This window comes from Dermacentor silvarum, chromosome 6, assembly GCF_013339745.2.
Source record: "Dermacentor silvarum isolate Dsil-2018 chromosome 6, BIME_Dsil_1.4, whole genome shotgun sequence".
In the NCBI taxonomy this organism is placed as follows: domain Eukaryota; kingdom Metazoa; phylum Arthropoda; class Arachnida; order Ixodida; family Ixodidae; genus Dermacentor; species Dermacentor silvarum.
The window spans coordinates 83358966-83378728 of record NC_051159.1 but is presented as its reverse complement, the minus strand read 5'-3'; the positions used below and the strand labels follow the sequence as shown (position 1 = coordinate 83378728).

The 19763-nt window shown below is 44.2% G+C and overlaps 1 protein-coding gene across 1 annotated transcript in view; it reads left to right on the top strand.

The window, feature by feature from the left end:
• LOC119456768 (beta-mannosidase-like) overlaps nt 1–19763 on the top strand; it is a 250915-nt gene that overhangs the window by 208841 nt on the left and 22311 nt on the right. The window contains exons 6-10 of the mRNA XM_037718591.2: nt 1893–2041; nt 4800–5008; nt 8069–8138; nt 13180–13213; nt 16323–16510. Coding sequence (XP_037574519.1) covers nt 1893–2041; nt 4800–5008; nt 8069–8138; nt 13180–13213; nt 16323–16510 — 650 coding nt within the window. The remainder of the gene's footprint in view (nt 1–1892; nt 2042–4799; nt 5009–8068; nt 8139–13179; nt 13214–16322; nt 16511–19763) is intronic.

The window sequence follows — 19763 nt, the reverse complement described above, 5'->3', positions numbered from 1 at the left end:
TGCAAGCAGGAAGACGAAGCAGCGGCAGCACGCGCCTTGCCGCCGAGGCTGGGACCGCATACCGCAGCGCCCTTTACGACGGCGCCGAACCAGCAGCAACCAAGCCGAACATAATCTGGACGCGAGCGAGCGTTGCTTTCGCGCGCGTTGTGGGGAGAGTGTCAGCACCTCTCCTTATTCTTACACCGTGGTAGAACATTTTAGCTAGGTCTAGATAAAACATGGACCTTTGATAAAATTGAGATTTCTTTACGCGCGCTAGATAACATTTATTCGCACAACAATCTAAATCCGTCGCTACTCTTTTTCGCGATGTCGCGTTCATGTGGTTGCTCCATGCCGCGACAAGACAACGCGACAAGGTGTGCCTGTCGCTGTCGCTTGAATATCGCGTGCATGCGGTTGGGCCTTGAGCCGTGATCGCCGGCTCACCCTCGCATGCTTTCACTCGCGCATGCCACATACTGCTCGCGGCAACGAGTTTATCGCCGTTGGACTTTATACTGAACCTCACGGCGACGGCGACGGAAGAAATGAGCCTGGAGTGTCCGTATAATTGCTTCGCAATAAAATTATATTCGGGGATTGTACCTGCAGGACCACAATCAAATTTTGAGGCAAGCCGTAGTGACGGGATCTGGAATAATTTTTACCCCCTGGGGTTCATTAGCGCACAACTAAATCTAAGTGCACGGGTGTTTTCTTGCATTTCTTCCCCATGAAAATGCGCCACCAAAGTCGAACTCCCGACCTCGAGCTCAGCATCGGAACGCCATATCCACTGCGCAACCGCGGTGGGTAAGATGCGCACAGGACAATGATGATGATAAGCCTCAAATGCGGCACATACCCATAATGTATGATGCGCAAAAAATAATAAGAATCAGGCATTTGATAGAAAACAACGTCGAATGATTCGGCGGTGCCACTGCCATCAACGACCAACAACAACACCACGAGAAAAATGTAGACAAAAAAAAAACGCTTTGGCGCAAATCTTGGACGTGGCACTGCGTTGTTTCGCACGTGGCATTGTCATGAAGTTCTAACCTCAGAGTTGAATAATTCCCATCCACGACTTTCAAAAGAGCTCACCCTCAGATAATACTCCGCCCACATTATCACCGGGATCAGCTGGCTACTATCTCGGTGATAATGTGGAAATAAAGGGGGGGGGGGATTAAATTCTGTGGTCTTGCATGCCCAAACCACGATAGATTATGAGCCACGCCGTAGAGTGGGGGGCTCCGGATTAATTTTGACCACCTGGGTTGCAATCGCGCACCTAAATCTATGTACGCGAGCATTCTTGCACTTCTTCATCGAAATGCGCCTTCTGCGTCTAAAATAGAACCCACAACCTCGAACTCAACAGCACGACGTTAGAGCCACTGAGCTACTGTGACGTGTGACAAGAAAGAATCAAATCGAGTGAAAGGAATAATTGCATTATACCGGCGTTGATTACATTTATGCATAAATAGTCCTAATATTGTGTAATAAGGACAGAGGTATGTCAGAAATAAATGTGAACAATTGTTAACCATCATCAATACTTCTTCTTGGGCGAGTTGGTACATCTTGAAACTTTGGGTAACATCGCAAACAGACGATCACAAGAATTAGGGAGACACGTACACACAAGCGCTGTTAACCGTCAGCACCAGGCTAAGAGTATATACACCTGTTATACGAATATACGTAATAGTCTAAGCTTGGTTTCTAAAGTGAGTGCACGTACGAGCAATCATCAAACTGAATGAAGCCCATTTTGTCTTGTGGATAAAGCTGAATTTGTAAGATGCTATAATAACGGAAGAAAGAAAAACGACGTGGTAAGTTTACTTTTTCTTTTGTTCATCGTCACTTTTTCTCTGTCCTCTCCTTGGCAGTGCCTGATGACTTGTTCAAACAAGAACGCGTGTCCCTCGTGGCTCACGGTATCGACACTGTGTGCAGGGTGAAGCTCAACGGCGTCGTCTTATTCGACGCCGACAACATGTACGTTCGGTACATCACCGACGTGAAGGATGTTCTTCGGGTAGGTCTCACGTTGATCATATATTCAAGTAGGCTTAAGGGCGCGTTCGCTACGTCGATTGACAGAGGTCGCGCGACTCACCGCGACTGGCGACTAATAAGCGACTCAAGGCGACCGATGTTCCCAATGGCAAGCGCGATCGGCCCGTCGCCACGGCGTAATGTCCGGCAATTGATGCCATTCACGTCTCCTCACACTGCCATCACCAGGCAGATAAGCGTCAGCGTATACAGGCGTCCTATTCCTACGCCGCTGATTGATTAGTAGGTTTGCTTGTTTAGGACTGTATGTTTTGAACGTTGAAGTTGAATGAAGACACATTTCGTTAAGTTGCATAGCCTTTATTTTAGATCATGTAGCCGTTGATTACACACACACACTCACACCTTTACGGACGACTCTACACTTGCACAGTATTGCCTTGTGATCGTAGTGGTAGACAGCCAGAGGCTCTGCCGTTGCCGATACACGGGATCGGCCTTACGGGCACGATCGAGCTCGCGCTTACGTTCGCGTACGGCAGCGTCTTCTGCCATGCGCTGCACCCGCGGCCTACCAATGTTGATGGCCGGGAATGCATTGCGTGACGCGCGTAATGGAATGCAGATATATACAGTTCGTCAGGGGAGCGTGGCGTTGCAGTTCCCATTGTTCTTATCGGTACAAATGTGAATGTAAACTGTAGTGTTCTACGATACGTATGTTGTGCGCCGTTGTTCTATTGTGTGCGCAGATGCGCCGCCGTTGTTCTATGTGTGCGTAGATGTGCAGATAGTTCAATTGTATAAGTTGGCTTTCCGGCAGTGCGTTTTCGGCGCTCACGGACGGATCAGTAAGACATAGAAAGCTTCGCTTTATAAAAGTGGGCCTCGAGCTACTGACCCAGAACAGTCGCTTCTCGAACAAAGCGACCATTTGTGACCGATCGCTTTGCGACCTCTGTGAGTCGCCGGTGTGAATGCGCCTTAAGATGTTGGCATCTAACAGTGCCCGAAGTTTCCTTAGGAAGGCTTTGCTATTGCATGTAATCTATGTAAGTTACATCGGCTCGTGAACTAGCACTGTTTCATTCTGTGATATCATTCTCGTTTAAATTAGGTTGTATGTCTCACTGCTTTTCTGGTTTTGTTTCCTCGTTTTGTGATTTCTGGCATGACTTGAACGTGAGAGATTTAGACAACTTCCCGTAATCGTAGCTGATAGGCCGTGCGTAATCTGTAGTTTTCTAAGGTCGGTTGAACTGAGACGCAGCAAACAAAGTTCACAAGCAGCATTGCAGCGCACCAACTCATTTATCTTAAAGATAGGGATCATTTTTAGAATACTAATTTCAAGTTCTAATAATCCTGTTTTACGTTCTATAGTTTCTCATGACAGAATGTATAGTCGCTAATACCCGGTGCTCTTGCTATAGCACATCATTTACTCGTGTGACACGTATCATTCGGGCGTCTCTTAACTTCCAGTTGTCATCACACTATCTGACCTCCCCACTTGAATGTTAGGCGGATCGATAAGTTGCCGACGCTCGAAGGCAGAGAACGTGATGCCTGCCGACTCATGCGGCAATACGTAACTGCGCGTTTTCAGTTTTGCATATAGAACGGGCGAAGTTTATTTATCTTGCGCACACAACATGCTGATGCAGCCACACAATGATTTGACGTTCCAAGTGTTCTAAGGCCCATAGCTTAATATGCCCAGCTTTCTTTGACACGGCCAGAAAACATGTTTTACAATGGAATTCTGAATATGCCCGTATGTGTAGTGCTCAGCGTCTTCAGGTTTTATTTTCTTGTCTTCGGCGCACTTTTTCATTCGGTTTTATTCACACCCAAAAATTCGTTTAATAATACTTTTTTTGTAGATATTTTTTTCTAGATTTACTTAAACCGACTATTTCCGATGGATAATGTTTCATGTCAAGAATTTTTTTTTTTTTTGAGTGAGCATCTGGTTCCCTAATTTAGATGGTGTTCAAACGTGTTCTTTGACTCTACGTGCTGCTCTTCAAAACAGTATTTGCATCCAATGCACAGAGTAACAGAGTTCTCGAAAAGCACTTTGTAGCAAGGTCACCGCGTCATACGGCGATGTGACTATTCAGGAATTAAAGGAGACGTTATATAAAATGAGACTTCATTTCTAACAGTATGTGCGTAAGTGGTCACCGACAAAAGACTGCAAGGACCCGCGACAAGGCTTCCCCGATCTCTCTGCCCACTACCCTCCATTCCTTCCTCCTTACCCGATTTTCCTTTCTCCACTCTTCGTATTGGTCGTAGCGACAGGCAAAACGGTCGCACAATAAGGAAACAAAAAAATAGTAGAGATTGCTTGAGCAGGCAGGGCTGACCCACGAGCGTGACCTTGCTAGACTCAGCAAGACCAACAATACTCAGCAAGACTCAGCAAGAAAGCTAGACCCTGTCTTAGCTTTCTGGTAAATTTGCTTTCACTTACAATTTTAGATTAAAGCTAATTCCTAAAAAAATAACGTTTGCGTCACTTCTTATGTTTTTGTATTTTCGGTTTAAAACGAGATTGCTGAATCCTCATCATGTGTCACTGTTGTCGGTCGTGCGCATACTAAAATTGATTGATTGATTGATTGATTGATTAGAAAACCACTATGCAGTTCACGCTGCGATGAAACCAGAAAGGAATCTTCCATATACGTGCATGAAAACTAAGAGATAGAAGAGGGAGACATAGGAAGAGTTGCATCTCTGCCGTTTTTCTGCCGTCTTCCATTTAGAGTGAAGGCAACATCATCCGGGTGAGCTGCGAGTCGCCGGTGCAGTACGCCCTCCGCAAGCACGAGGAGCAGGTGCGTTCGTCGTACCCGGTGTACCCGCTGTGTCCACCGTCGGTGCAGAACGGCCAGTGCCACGTCAACTACATCCGCAAGATGCCGTGCTCCTTCAGCTGGGACTGGGGACCTTCTTTCCCTTCCACCGGAATCTGGTCTGTATGCAAAAGTGGCGCGTATATAATACGGGTGTGTGAATAGTCATGCTTGAGACCGAATCGAATACAAATCGAACAGTGCCAGAAGTGAATCGAATCGAAGTCTTCGAAAAGTTTTCGAATAGTTTTCGAATAATGAACGGCCGTGATGACGATGAATATAAAACGATGCTCACATCCCAGTATTTTTAACGTTAGCAAGTATCTGTAGTTACATAGCGCGTTATGAGGCGTTGTTCATTAAAATCACAAGTGGAGCATTAGAAGCAAACAAATACTTTCTTCACATGCCCAGGACTCTTCAGAGAGTGCGAATTATCGCTGTATGGCTACCTAAGCGACGTAGCCTGCTCCAGTACGCAAATTCTCATGTTTTATGTCTATACTATGCCCGCGGGGGTGAAAATTTGCGGTACTTTTGCTCGAATTTTATGTCTGATTGGGCGGAGTTGACGTTGTGGAATATTGAAAAAGTATTCGAAAATATTCGAATTTACGATTAGTGATTATTCTATTCGAAGACAGAATCGAATAGGATGCTATTCCACTCGTTATTTGAAAGTTTCGAATATTCACACACCCCTACCATATAGTATTCGCAGTTGCCTTTCTTTTGTATCTATTACTTGGCTTACTTGCATTGGCGGCTAACGTCAGCAGGCGCCGAACTGCATTCTGTGTGTGACTTTTAATTTCATCGTTATATTTCGTCCAATACGTGTGGTGTAGTATTTCCTGCTCGCTTTTTTTTCCTGCTTGTCGTGTTTTTCTCTCTCGAATTCTCTTTTCTTTCTCCGTATTATTTTTATCCAACGCTCCTTAAAAACACACCGGGGTTGTGATTTCTGCTGTGGCAGTTGCCAACAGTCCATCCCCATTCTATTGCGATAGCAATTATATGGACACTCAAAAGCAGATTTCTGCCGTCGGCGTCGCCGTCGCCATCGCCGTGAGGTTCCGTATGGCGTCAATGGAGATGAAATCGTCGCCGCGCGCCGAACGCTGTATGTGCGAGTGAAAGGGCGCGAGGGACGCGCGCTTTCACGGGGAGTGAACGCACGGCGGAGAACAAACGTGCGTTCTGATCTGTGCTCCCTTAAGGGCTGCAGAAGTAGGCGTCTCTTTCCTCCTCTACAATCACCATATATGTAGAGCAAACGTGCCTTCTTCCGACGCACGAAAGGCCGTGGGGGGAGGGGGAGGGAAGGGAGGCGACGTTTAGCTGCGGCACCAAGTTCCTATTTATATCAGAGGCTCCGGCAACAGTCACCAACGCCGCACGCATTTTGAGCGAACGCGGGCAAAACGCCGACGGCGTCGACAACAGTTCTGCGTGTTGCCGGTGCTGCTGCATGTCCAAGTTTATACAGCTGATAAAGCTGCTATCATTACTCCGTATAGCTCTCTTCAAGTTTGCTATCGCAATTGATGCTTCACCTTTCAGGTGAAACTGCGACAACTTTTTTTTTTCTTTCTCTGCGTGTGGAGTCTTCACCCCAAATAACAGTGATAAATGTTAGTAAGTACACTGTTAAGCGAATCGAAGTAAGCACTGGTGCACCGAACGCACGACACTGGGCGGTTTGTGCCTCTGTGCTGCCTCTCTCGCTTCGGCTGGCGGTACTTCTCAACCAACATAAAGCTGAGGCTGAGTGTTACTTCTGCAATACATCCCTTCCATTATTCGCTCTCCCAATGTTATGCATATGAGTATCCTAAGTTGTTCGAGTTGGCGCGTCAGAATGTGTAGCACAGAGGAGCCTTGAAAATTTTAAATGAACAATGTAAATAAAATTAAAGAAGAGGAAAATGTTGAATGTGATCGGTGCTTTGTCAACCTGATCCTCCAAGTAAGAGTGAGAGAGACGTATGGAGAGGGGAGGGTGTGGAGGAGAGTTTAGCTAGAACTATGTTTTCGCGAGTGTCGATTGGGCATTAGACATGTCGTAATTCACTGCGCGGCGCGAAAAGCACATGGCAAGAAGGCAGAGGGACAGAACAAAGCCTTGTGTGTTGACTTTACTAGAGCTTAACTGGACTTACTTCAGTCGAGTAGTCTTTTCAAATTTCCTTAAATACGCAATAATCCATCATAGAACTGTGGTCCGCAGCTCGGCTATATGCGATGATACCGATGTTACCACCGAATAATAAGGGATATAGCAAAAAAGACAAGCTGGAACTTCATATGTATGTATGTATGTATGTATGTATGTATGTATGTATGTATGTATGTATGTATGTATGTATGTATGTATGTATGTATGTATGTATGTATGTATGTATGTATGTATGTATGTATGTATGTATGTATGTATGTATGTATGTATGTATGTATGTATGTATGTATGTATGTATGTATGTATGTATGCACGTATGTGTGTATGTGTGTGTGTGTGTGCTGTGTGTGTGTGTGTGTAAGCACATACACACAATACGCTTTGCAATCTCACCGGACAAATTCGTAAATTGCAATGTGGCGCAATCAGTTAGTGAATTTTTGTTAATTAGTTGAAGATGTGTTTCGTTTTCTCGTGCGAGTATTGTACGCTTCTCTGAATAATCCAGTTCAAGGACTAGAATTATGTTTTCGGCAAGAGGTGATTTTTAAAAACTCCAGAGAACTTAAAAATCATCATCCCGTATGTACGCAGTCCAAGCTTGTTTTTGCTATCTCTCCTTTATTTATGCCAGTGTACGAGTGTCTACAGCGCAACCTACTCATTCGTGCGCAACAATGCTTTAGATATGTGTAAGAGACTTGGGTGTGTTCGTTTTCCAAAGCTTTTTCTAAACCTAATCGAGTGACGTTAACTACACTATTGTGACATATCGTATATCTTAACTTCCAATCCCGATCAACTTCTGTTGGTTCATCAGTTTGACGATTTTTTTACTACATGCAGAGAGGTGCGAAAAGTTTGACGAGGGCATTTTGTTTGAATTTGTAAGCCCTTGAAAAAAAAAATGGTTCCTCGCTGCCAACAAGGGGCCTGTTTCACTGCGTGTTCATTTAATGGTTTGGCGTTGAAATGTTATTTGCATTTTTTACCCCAGGAAGCCGATTGAATTGCAAGGATATAATGGCGCAATTATCCGGGACATATTGGTACTCCCCATCGTCAAGGTAAGTTTTGTTTCACCTTATTTCAACACTAACTTGCTTGTTCCAGCGCTCCGGCGCATGAGTGTCCTAGTCAATACGTTTTTTTTTTTTTTTTTAATGTGAAGCATTTCTTTGTCTAGTCGGAGTCAAGTTCAAACGCGAGGCCCTCCAAGGTCACGTAGTTTGTCCCTATTGCACGCGCACCTCCATGCGCCGTAATTTAGGGGCCGCCAGTAAGCAGCCTCCCGTAATTTTTTCGTTGCTGAGATTTAGTTAGATAATTGTAATTATTTTCTAACTCGACAAGTACTATTATAAAATAGACAATTATAAAAGTGTAAATGAGAAAATTGTAGAGCAACATGAAAAACTCCAGATGCAGCTTTCTATGCTCAATCAATCATTCAATCATTTATTATTAGTACATTAATACAGTTACAAAGTAATAGTAATACAGGAGGAGGTCCCAAGTTAAAAACTGTCAGGGGGACCTCCTGTTAGTACAGGCATAAAAATGTAGAACATATGATTAGCAACCAAGGTAAAAATAGCGGGAAAATACAAATCAATATAACCAACGTAAATAAATAAAAAATGATATCACCTAAGGCTTACGATTAGGGAAAAATACAAATCAACATATTAGAAGTAAATAATCAAGCATATGGTAGTTGAAGATTACACAGAAATGAGCAAGATTAATTATATTTTGAAATACACATGTAACTACGAACGTAAGAATAATTAAATAGGAGTATAATGATTGTACAACATAAACAGTGTGCAATCCAACACAGCAACAAAATGAATGCATAAACAGCTAATAATATAGGAACACAAACCGAGAAAAACATTGAAACGTGGCTACACCATAATGTATGCGCATATATATATATATATATATATATATATATATATATATATATATATATATATATATATATATATATCAATACGTGCTACATAAAAGTGTTTTTCCGAGCGTGAAAGAAGTTCGCACATACACGGAAAACTTGCACGCGACTGCCCGCTCGAGGCACTTTGCAAGTATTCGCGGGCTTCTTTCACGCTCGGAAAAACACTTCTGTGTAGCACGTACTGAGCAGCAGAAAGCTGTATTGAGAGTTTTTCATGTTACTCTACAATTTTATCATTGACTCTTTGATAATTAGGACAGTACTTCTCGAGTAAGATAATTATTTACAATTACCTAATTAAATATCAGGAACAAGAAATTACTCGTAGGATATAGTCCACCGTACTGGAAACAATAAGCACTAGGTTTTCTTCGAGTAGCACACTTGCTCTTTTTTTAATCTTGGTGCACGATACTTGAGACACCCTGTATATATATATATATATATATATATATATATATATATAGCATGAAATAGTAATGGGTGGATGCAAAACTTTAATGAAAGTCCTGAGGTACGCGACTCCGCGCGCAGCGGGCCGCTCCCACGTTGGGACAGTCAGGCCATGCCCGACCGCCGCATCGTGGGCCCTGTGGAAAGCCCATAGTTGCGCCCCGGCATCGGGGCTCTTGATAGCGGAGAACACTATGGTATGGTAAAACATAGTTATGCTTAGTCATGGAATGGTATCTGGATAGCGCAGCAAAACACGGACACGAGAAGAAACGAAGACAAGCGGTAACTATCCACACCGAAATTTATTTCCGAGATCGGTCGTACTTATACAAAAAGAATAAAAAAAAAAACACGTGCACAGCAACATCAACCTTGAAGATACGTACATGACGGCATGAAAACAATCTAAAACCGGTACAACATAAACACACCAAGAAAACCTAAACGATGCATTGCAAAGGCGGTTAGCATTTCATGGCAAGCGTAAATAATCTAACTCTCTCGTGGACAATGATAATGACGGTTTGCTGATACATTCGTCAGTGGCCGAGAGAAATTGCTCAGTTTCTACTATTAACTTTACACACTCGCGTTTATCCTTGTCTCTAATAGCGGTGCCATCTAGAAGAGGGAGACATGCACACGTTTTGCAATGAAAAGCAAGTAAACAGTCACCTGATACACTCTGTACCTTATTTCAGTGCTCTCTTAAGCGCTCATTGATGCACCTTCCGGTTTGGCCTATGCAGCATCTACCGCATGACAGAAGAATACGATAGACCACTACTACGGCGCATCCGACGAACTGATCTTTGTGATTCTTATCACACACCGGCTTTTTGTTCTCATGGGGCTAGTGATTTTACGCAAGGTACTTAGCTTATTTGGAGCTGAAAAAAGAACCCGCACGTTACCTCGACTTCCTATATTTTTCAGGCTATGCGATACCTGGTGTATGTACGGAATCACGGCGGTTTTCACCTGGTCACGGCCGCTAGCTCTCGCATTCTCACGGGGGCATTGTCTCGAACGTTCCTGTTTGAGCAGCCTTTCTGCCACCGACACCAACACATGGTTAGGATAAACAGCCTCCTTAAGACGCGCAGACTGCTGCTGGAAACTGGTTTTCATTGGGCGTGGGCATGATTTTTATTGCGATAGCAATTATATCGACACTCCAAGCACATTTCTACCGTCGCCGTCACCGTTGCCGTCGCCGTGAGGTTCCGTATAAAGTCCAACGGTGATAAAATCGTCGCCGCGCGCCGTACACTGTGTGCGCGAGTGAAAGCGTGAGAGGATGAGTCGATGTAGCACACGCGAGGAAAGAAGGCAAGCCGGAAGCGCGCGGTCTTCTTTCACGCCCGAGGCACGGGGGTGAGGCGACGGAGAGGGAGAGGGAGGGGGTGCGTTCTGCCCCGTCGGCTGCTGCTCACAGCGCGGCCACGCGGGCACCGTATCTTGAAAGCGATCTGCGACGTGGGCGAAAGTGCCCGCCCGCGCGGGCCTCATCTTCGAAGCGATCTGCGATGGGGACAAAGTGCATGCGCCGAGTGCCGGTAGCATCGTATGGTCTTTGCTTTCGACGTTTAGTTCGTGTTGAAGCGAGACAAGCGACAGCGCGAAGGTCAGTTTGCCTACTGCTGCTGGCGCGCTTTCTCACTCCGGCGTTTTCACACCGTTTCCGGGTCATCGAGCGAGCTGTGTTCATGTTTACCTGTACGCGCGTGACACCGTGCTTGTCTACTTAGTTAGTAAGAGAACCTTTACAACTTTATACTGCCCATTAAACTACTATCCTTGCTTCGTATAGCTCTCTACTAGTTTGCTATATAGCAACCGATGCTTCGCCTTACGGGCGAAACTGCGATTTTTCTTTAAAGAGTTTTTGACTTGTTAGCTATGTCCCTCTTTAACAACTTCGAATGGGCTGAGTGAAATTAGAAGATGTTTGTTAGCTCGTGGGCTGTAAGCCCAGCAAGTCCTACTATCAGTAGAGATGAACTGAATGTCAAGAAACCGAACCTTATCTTCGACAGACACTTCAAAAGTCACGTCAAGGGGTCTCAAACACTCGCGATAAATCGTAGAAACATCGGCACATTTTTCTTGGAAACTCTTACTAGGGCAATCCAGAAGCACTGAAAATATCGTCGACAAATCTAAAAGCTCCCTGAAAAACTGTTAGTCCCGTGAGGCGTTCATACATGTGTCTGTCAAATTGCGCTAAATATAGGTTGCTAAGGACGGGAGCCAGACACGATACTATGCAAATGCATTTCTTCTGCAGATGCGGCCGATTGTTCCACTCTACAAAAGTTTATGACAAGTAAAAACGCAAGAATTCTAAAAAGCCATTTACTGAAACACCTGCTTCCTGTGAAAACCTTATGGCGCCATATTTGTCAATACAATCGTTGACACATTGAAGAAGGTCATTGTGCGGGATAGAATAATATAATTTTTTTACATCAGCTGTGAAGGCCTTGAAGCCCTTTTCTGCGTGACACCTAACAAAATGAAGGACTTAGAACCTTTTACGATAAACGGATCATCAATATCTAGGACGTTCAGCTTTGAAAGCAGGTACAGGGCAGCTTGCTTCTGCCAGGTGTCCCTTTCGGAAACTATGAGCCGAAAAGGAACATCCTCCTTGAGCGTCTTAACACTCAAAAATACATCTAGGAACTTCTTAGTCAGATTTCGATATACACAGCCATGGCCAGTGGAGTCCTGGAATGAGGACACCAGCCACTCGACCTCAAGATCAATGGCCTCGATGGTCCAAATAAATCTTTTCTCTCTCTCTCCTCTTTTCCTTAGTTTATCGAGATTCAACTTTGTGCAGATTTCACTAGCTCTCGCTGCTACTTTCACAGGTGGCACATCCTTGCGCTCATTCAACACTGCGGAAATTGCTTCACCCGCTTTTTCCGAGAAACATTTAATAAGAAAAAACCGCAAAACCGTCCTCTTCGTCTGCCGGTATGACACACACTCAAATAATCTTCAGGCGCGTTTTACCGGGAACCTAAAAGGTTGGGGCTTACATCGTAACTGGGCGCCCAAACCTTGCGAGTTCATCCTCACACCGTCTTCTTCCGGGCTCTTTTGGATACTTCACGTACGATGGACAGACGCTCCAGTATAGTGCCACTGGTAGCTTGGGCAAATTTTGGACCGAGGCCAAAAACATTGCGCACACTGTTGGGTAGGCTGAAACCTTCGGGAACGTGGGCATCACTCGTTGCTTTCTGTCGATCCTTGTTCACGTGAGCCCGTAGTAGCCTTAGTTGAGTTTGCCAAAGGAACTCGGTGATCTGATCAGCTAAATGTAGGTGTCTCCACAGAAAATTCTATACTGGTCAAACATCTACATCTCATCTCATCTACATCATCTACATCTGCAAGGTACTCAGCTCCAAATAAGCTAACTACCTTGCGTAAAATAACTAATCCAATGAGGACAAAAAAGCCGGTGTGTGATAAGAATCACAAAGATCAGTTCATCGGATGCGCCGTAGGGGTGGTCTATCGTATTATTCTGTCATGCGGTAGATGCTACATACGCCAAACCGGAAGGTACATCAATGCGCGCTAAAGAGAGCACTGAAATAAGGTACAGAGTGTATCAGGTGGCTGTTTACTTGCTTTTCATTGCAAAACGTGTGCATGTCTCCCTCTTCTAGATGACACCGCTATTAGAGACAAGGATAAGCGCGAGTGTGTAAAATGAATAGTAGAAATTGAGCAAATCCTCTCCGCCGCTGCCCATTGTATCAGCAAACCGTCACTATCATTGTCCGCGATAGAGGTTGTTTGCGCATGCCATGAAATGCTGATCCTTTTGCAATGCATCATTTACGTTTTCTTAGTGCTTTCTTGTTGTACCGGTTTTATATTGTTTTCATGCCGTCATGTACGCATCGCCAAGGTTGATATCACTGTGCCCGTGTTTTTCGGGCTTTATAAGTACGACCGATCCCGGCAATAAATTTTGTTGTTGATAGTTAGCGCTTGCCTTCGTTTATTCTTGTGTCCGTGTTTTGCTGCGCTATCCAGATACTATTCCATGATGACAGAGCCACAAGCCCATATCGCCATCTTCGTCGATGCTTAATCAGGCTGGAAACCACGAGAAACGACATGTCGTTTGTGATCAGGAAGTGCCTGAATTCATTCATGAAAGACAGAAAGCTTTTCTCGAAATAAACTTCCTTGTTTACTATATTCAATAATTTGTATGAACTCTTACTGTATTGTTTGTAGCCCGTAGTTAATTTGTGTAGTCGGCGTTCTTCGCATAAGCTGCCGGGTCGGGCGCGAGGCCTAACTGTGAGCGGGTGTGTCACAAAGGGCATTTTTGTAAAACCCCATTGTAATAATTTGAAATAATAAACATGATCTGCCATCAGCATCATGTATATTGAAAATAGTGGCTGCATTGTATTGAAATAGTATTGAAAATATTGCACGCAATATTTTCTTTTGCAGAAGAATTAGCTTCCCATAGTTGACGTAGTTGTTTCCCTTGAAGGGTCGTGTAGTCAATCCTGGAATAAAAGAGGAAGTAATATAACATTTGTTTTAGTAATACATGTATTAGTTTTGTGTGTGGTATATGTGATGCCTCTATTTCGAGATAGATCAGTTGCCAGTTTATTAACATGGATTTTTCAAAAAAAGAAAAAAAAGATCCGCTCGGAACCTTACACCTAAAATTTCTGCCAACTGACTTGTTCCAATAAGCAGCCTTGAAATGGTAAGGTAATGTTTTCGCGAATTTTCCTGCCTGCTGGTTCAAAAATGTTAAACTTAGCCTTGTTTGTATTCAAGCTTAAGCGGTTCATGTGTAACCATTTCGACATTTCTTGAAGGTAACCATTGCCATTATTTTCTAATCACTTCATTTTCATTCAACTAAAAAAGACATCGGTATCATATGAGTAAATCGCTATATCAGAACAACCGGGTATTTTTGTTTTACCATTAATATATGCTAGAAACAGCAAGGGCCCCAAAATAGAGCCTTGAAGTACTTCGTACTTACTCCCTGCTTTATCAACATTTTAACCGACAATAAATAATTAATAGACGCATACTAGTAACGACTTCACAAATTATTTCTGAGCAGGTTTATACCCACTGCTCACGCAGCATACAGCCTACCTTGAGCAAAATATTGCGTTGAACAGTATTTCATGCCTTTCTTAGTTCTAGGAAGAAAGCAAGTGTTGAGCAGTGCCCGTTCTACGAATATCTCTTCTGAAAACTGTATTGGGCTTCTGTTATCACTTGGTAGCTGTAAAGAAGTATGTTAGTTTTTCATTAGTAACACAGTCAAGTTCTTTTTTTTTTTAGAAAAAACAGGAAGAACAGAAATTGGCCTATAATTGTTTGGGTACATCACCTGCTTTATAAACTGAGTAGTTTTGTCTATCTTCAATTCGTCCGGAAAGTCACAGATCTCTAGTATTTTATTAATTATCTCTCCCAGTAACGAACCATTGATATCAAAACGTGCTTAACAGGTAGAGCTTTTATCTCGTCATATCCAGCAGAGACATCATTGTTTAAGGTCATCTGAGCAACTTCAGAAGGTGTTGGCATGACCATTATGCACCATGGCTCACAGTTTCTGCTCATGTATTAACTCATGTAAGGTATTTTCTCTTTGCATGCACCCTACATTTACAAAGTGAGGATTTATTTCATTAGTGTAATTAGGTCTTTACCGCTGACCCGTAACGTTGTCTATTGCAACTTCCGTGGTAGTATGGACTACTTTCTTTCTATGCGCATGGTTATTAACAACGTCCCCCCTCTTTTTGCGGTTATCTTGTAAACATATAAATTCTTGTAAACATAAAATCAGAAGTGTGGACATTCTCTTGCCTCTGCTAAAAATTGAGACGTGTGTCATTAAACGGATAGGTTGAAAAGAACAGGATTTTCGCCTTTGTTTATGCTGCAAGGAGGGCTCTTCAAGGCACTAAAGCACAAAGTCCTGTTTCTGTGTGATTTAGCGGTCACGTGGTTAAACCGGTAAAACACCTTATTGATCTATGTATAGACGCAAAGAGGGCGGCACATTCTGTCTGAAATCGAAATCGTCTGATGTATTTGGAAGCAGCCTAAAAGTAATCACATGCGCGTGTCTGCGACGTACTGTCGCGAACAAGTTGACAGGGTACACCGAATTTGTTTTTAAGCAATGATTTGCAAATGATTAGTAGTGACGTGTGGATTCTAATCTGCCATTTCAATATATAATCGGTAGCTTTCTCGTAAAACATTTAGTCTCATCGAACATTCAGTTGAATATTATCAACGCTACGCTGGAGGCCGCCTCCGTCCACGGGACCGAGGTCACCTCCAGCGCATGAGCGAAGGGATGTAGCCAACTCCCACTAATCTTTCCAAATGTTGGAAATAAAAGTTGTACTCTCTCTCTCTCTTTCTCACCGAACCCTCATTATGGGGTGCAAGTGTGTATTAATCCACTACGACATCCTAAAAGCATTTTAGTTTATTCGTTTTTTATCGAAGGATAAACTGCTTTAGCCAGACGGACCTGCATCTTGTATGCCCTACTTCTATTTTGAGCCCAAGGGTGTGATCTTTGAATAGGGTGTCTTCAATTCTAGAGGCGGCGTCGGCTCAAGCAGAGAGGCAGTTTTGAATGTGGAATTAAACGTAGCTGAAATAAAATTGTGCAATATATTTTATCCTGCGATGAAGTGCAGGCAGAATACTTCAAATTCAGTTTTTCTGACACCATCGTTATAGTTGAGGCTCATGCGTATGTTTCTTCCTCTCGCATTTCTTTCAGATCGTAAAAGCAAATCTTCGAAATGGATTCTAAACACGAGTGTGTTTTACGATTCGTCCCTGAGTGAAACGAGTAACGGCACTGCTTGGATCAGCCTGGATGGAACGACCATTTATAGCCAGCCAGTGACGCTAAAGACGCATACAGCACGCGATGCGAGGCTGGACTTTTCGATTGTGATACCTGACGTAAGCATTGTCTGCTTGTCAATTTGCCGTTTAAGGCATTATGTTAATACCGCGCTTTCTGTCTGGTCCCCTTAAGCGCACGAATTAACGCATGCGTTTATTTAACTCCGCAGTGGGCCGGCGTCCGGAAATCTTGTTAGAGCGGTAGGGAGTTCTTAACTTTTTGTGCAATCATCGTCCTTTAGATGTAACGGGTCGTAAGCGAGAAGACACTTCAGGGCTCGACACGTCAGGGTGGCCAATTTAACCACGTGACAGAGTGAACAGATTGCACGTTCACAACATTGCCTCGCGAATGCTTGTTCATCATTGTCCTAGTCGGTGTTAGCTGTAAGAGGTAGATATATTTAGCGCTGCAAAGCATGAACAGAAAGGTGTGTAGTTACGCGTCATGGTTTATTTCAATGTTTTTGCATCCTGCGTTTCTAGCGAATAACGCGCTCTTCAGTGTGTCTGTCGATTTGTTAGAGCCGTTGTCGTTTCGCGATTAGTTCTTCCCTGCAATAACTACGAACACTAGCATTATCCTTGAGTTCAATGAGAAAGGTGATCATCTGGGTCAGCCTGGCCGGGGTGTATCATTTTTGCCAGCCAGTAACCCTTAAGTCAGTTTCAACACGCGGACCAGTGGGCTGCCTTGCTTTGTCTTACGATACGTTAGCGTAGCGTGCCCAAATAGTTGTACTTTTTTCTCTTTAATCAGTGCTTGCCATTTTCACCTGTTTTCCAGCTTACTGTTTCTATAAATTTACTATAGCATAGTTAACGCAGCCGCCCGCTTTAAACGGATAGTGAATGTGTTGTCGGAGGACCCATGCACGAAACAGCAGTGAACACATTTGCATTTTTCTCACGTACGCTGCTAGAACGAGATCGCCCAAAGCGCGTGATGGCCGATAGTGTTCGGAGCACGCGAATTTTCATACACGGAACTCCTCTAACATCGCAGTTCTACTAACTGTTCTAATATGAAACACTCGCCATTCTTGCCATGTTTAATAAACTCAAACCTAGGCCGGGACATTAGAAGGCAGGCGCAGGTCAAGCGCTAACTCACGACTTAAGTTTATTCGGAGAAGACGGCATGCGTTAAAGAAGCAAGGAAGATGCGCAGACCGCACCGCGCATAAGTATAGCAAGGAACATCCTAATCACCTTGCAGTGCACAACAACAACAAAATGAGCCAGCTAGCCCACCAACATGTTCTTCGAATAAACTTCAGTTACGAGTCGGCGCTTGTCCTGTGTCTGCCCTCTTTTGCACCGTCGGAAGTGGGCGCTCGTTAAAGCTGCAAGTACGAGCCAACTAGCCCAGCACACTTTCTATTCAGCATTGTTATTTACGTTATTTCACATAACGTTGCACTTCGCGTGTGCAACCGCACGTCCACCTGCTTGCGCTGCCACAAACGTGGTCCATTCGCTCAGTGCCTCATTTTCTGCGCAATCTCGCCCACGTAAGTTGCCAGTGCGGCAATACACTAGTGTTATGCTGCAGGCTACGCCATCCGGTCAATTTATCTACCCGGTGCATGGTCTCGCCTTTCGCAAACGCGTTTTTAGCCTTTTCCTACGACACCCTTCTCGTGGTTGCAAATGGTCCCGCCCTTGCATAATTGAAGCAGTGTAAAACGCCACGGAAATGTTCACTTCGCTACTGGTTCGCCGCATAATGTACGTGGGGGTTTCCCTGTAGTGGTTACGACATCGCAAATTAACCCAATCCCCGGGAATTTCCTCGTGTGCCACCCACCACCTTTGCCGTAATGGTCCTGAAGCCGCTCACACGGGGTCGTAAGCCACCACGGTATTAGAATTAAAAGAGGTTTGGCTACTCTTGTCAGCAAAGCTATCTTTTCCTGGAGAATCTTTCGGCTGTGCTGTGCGTCTATATATTGAATATTATTGCTAGAGCCTAAGATGGTAAATAGAATGAAGAGGCTACGCTTTCGTTTGCATCATTCACTGGAAGTGAAGGTGAAACGATGCACTGCAAAATGGTTGTCGGTCGGGCTTGTTGGTGTGATGACAAACACGGCAAACAACGGAAAAACGGGACAAACGAATAAGGAAACGAACGATACGGCCGTTACCTTCCAACTGAATGCGCATACAATCCAATCATGCGCTTGAACCCGACCTCGAATGTTTACTTAATAATCATGCAGGTAAGACTTGATTGCGCTTTCACAACTTTACCGCAATGTATCTTCTGAATGGAATACCAGCATTGTTACTGCGACATTATATAAAAATTAAAACTTCTTTTTTTTCTATTCTTTGATAAATGCTCTTTAATATTATGCTCAGTGTCCTTTACCATAGTATTCGACCAACCGCTGCAAAAATTCAGCTATTTACTTATTGTATGTTCAGTAGAATGAAGTTGTTATCACCGTATCTCCATAAAGCCTTCTCATAAGTGAAACGTTGTGAGTATAGGCGTTAAAAACGTATTCCTTTTGTTTGCCGTCTATTGATGTAACGGAATAGGTCGCAGAGGGTTTGCTTTGCTGCTTTTTAAATGCGAAGCATTTCTTGCCGGCGGCTCTGTCTGTTGTCCCGCGTCCCACACCCCCACTGCGCATGCGCGTCGCCTCCCCCTCTCTGTCCTCTCCTACGCTCCCCCCTTTCTCTCCTCTAGGAATACTCTACAGAGCGGCGCCCGCGTGCCACGCCGCCACAGCGCATGCGCGTCCACTCCACCTCTGTCTCCCATCCTACGCTCCCCCCTTTCTCTCCTCTAGTAATCCGGAGCGGTCGCGCTCGACAAATGGTGCGACAGCTGAATACTCCACTGGGGGCGCCACGGTAGTTCCGCGGTATGAAAATGACGGAGCGCGCGCGCCTCATTCTCTCTCCTGTGCAGCGCCGCGATGAGCGCTCGGGCCGCTGCCACGAAACCATCTCCCCGCTGCTTCGCACCCACTCATGGTTCCCTTTAGCGGGAGATGGAGTAATTTTTTTTAAATAAAAAGAAATACCGTAAAAACCGGAAAATAGGTCGAACCGGAATATTTATTTATTTATTTATTTACTTGGATACCCTAAAGGCCCAGAAGGGCATTACATAGGGGGGGAGGGGGGGGGGGTGTTGAAACGTGAATAACAAAGTAGTCGCACTGCAAGTGAAAATGGCAATTCAGTGGACACAAAAATGCAAGTTCAAATATAGCATGGTGAACAGAAACTAAAAGCAACAAAGTATAATACTAACACAAAGGACAAGTCCACATTGTATCCTAGAAATACA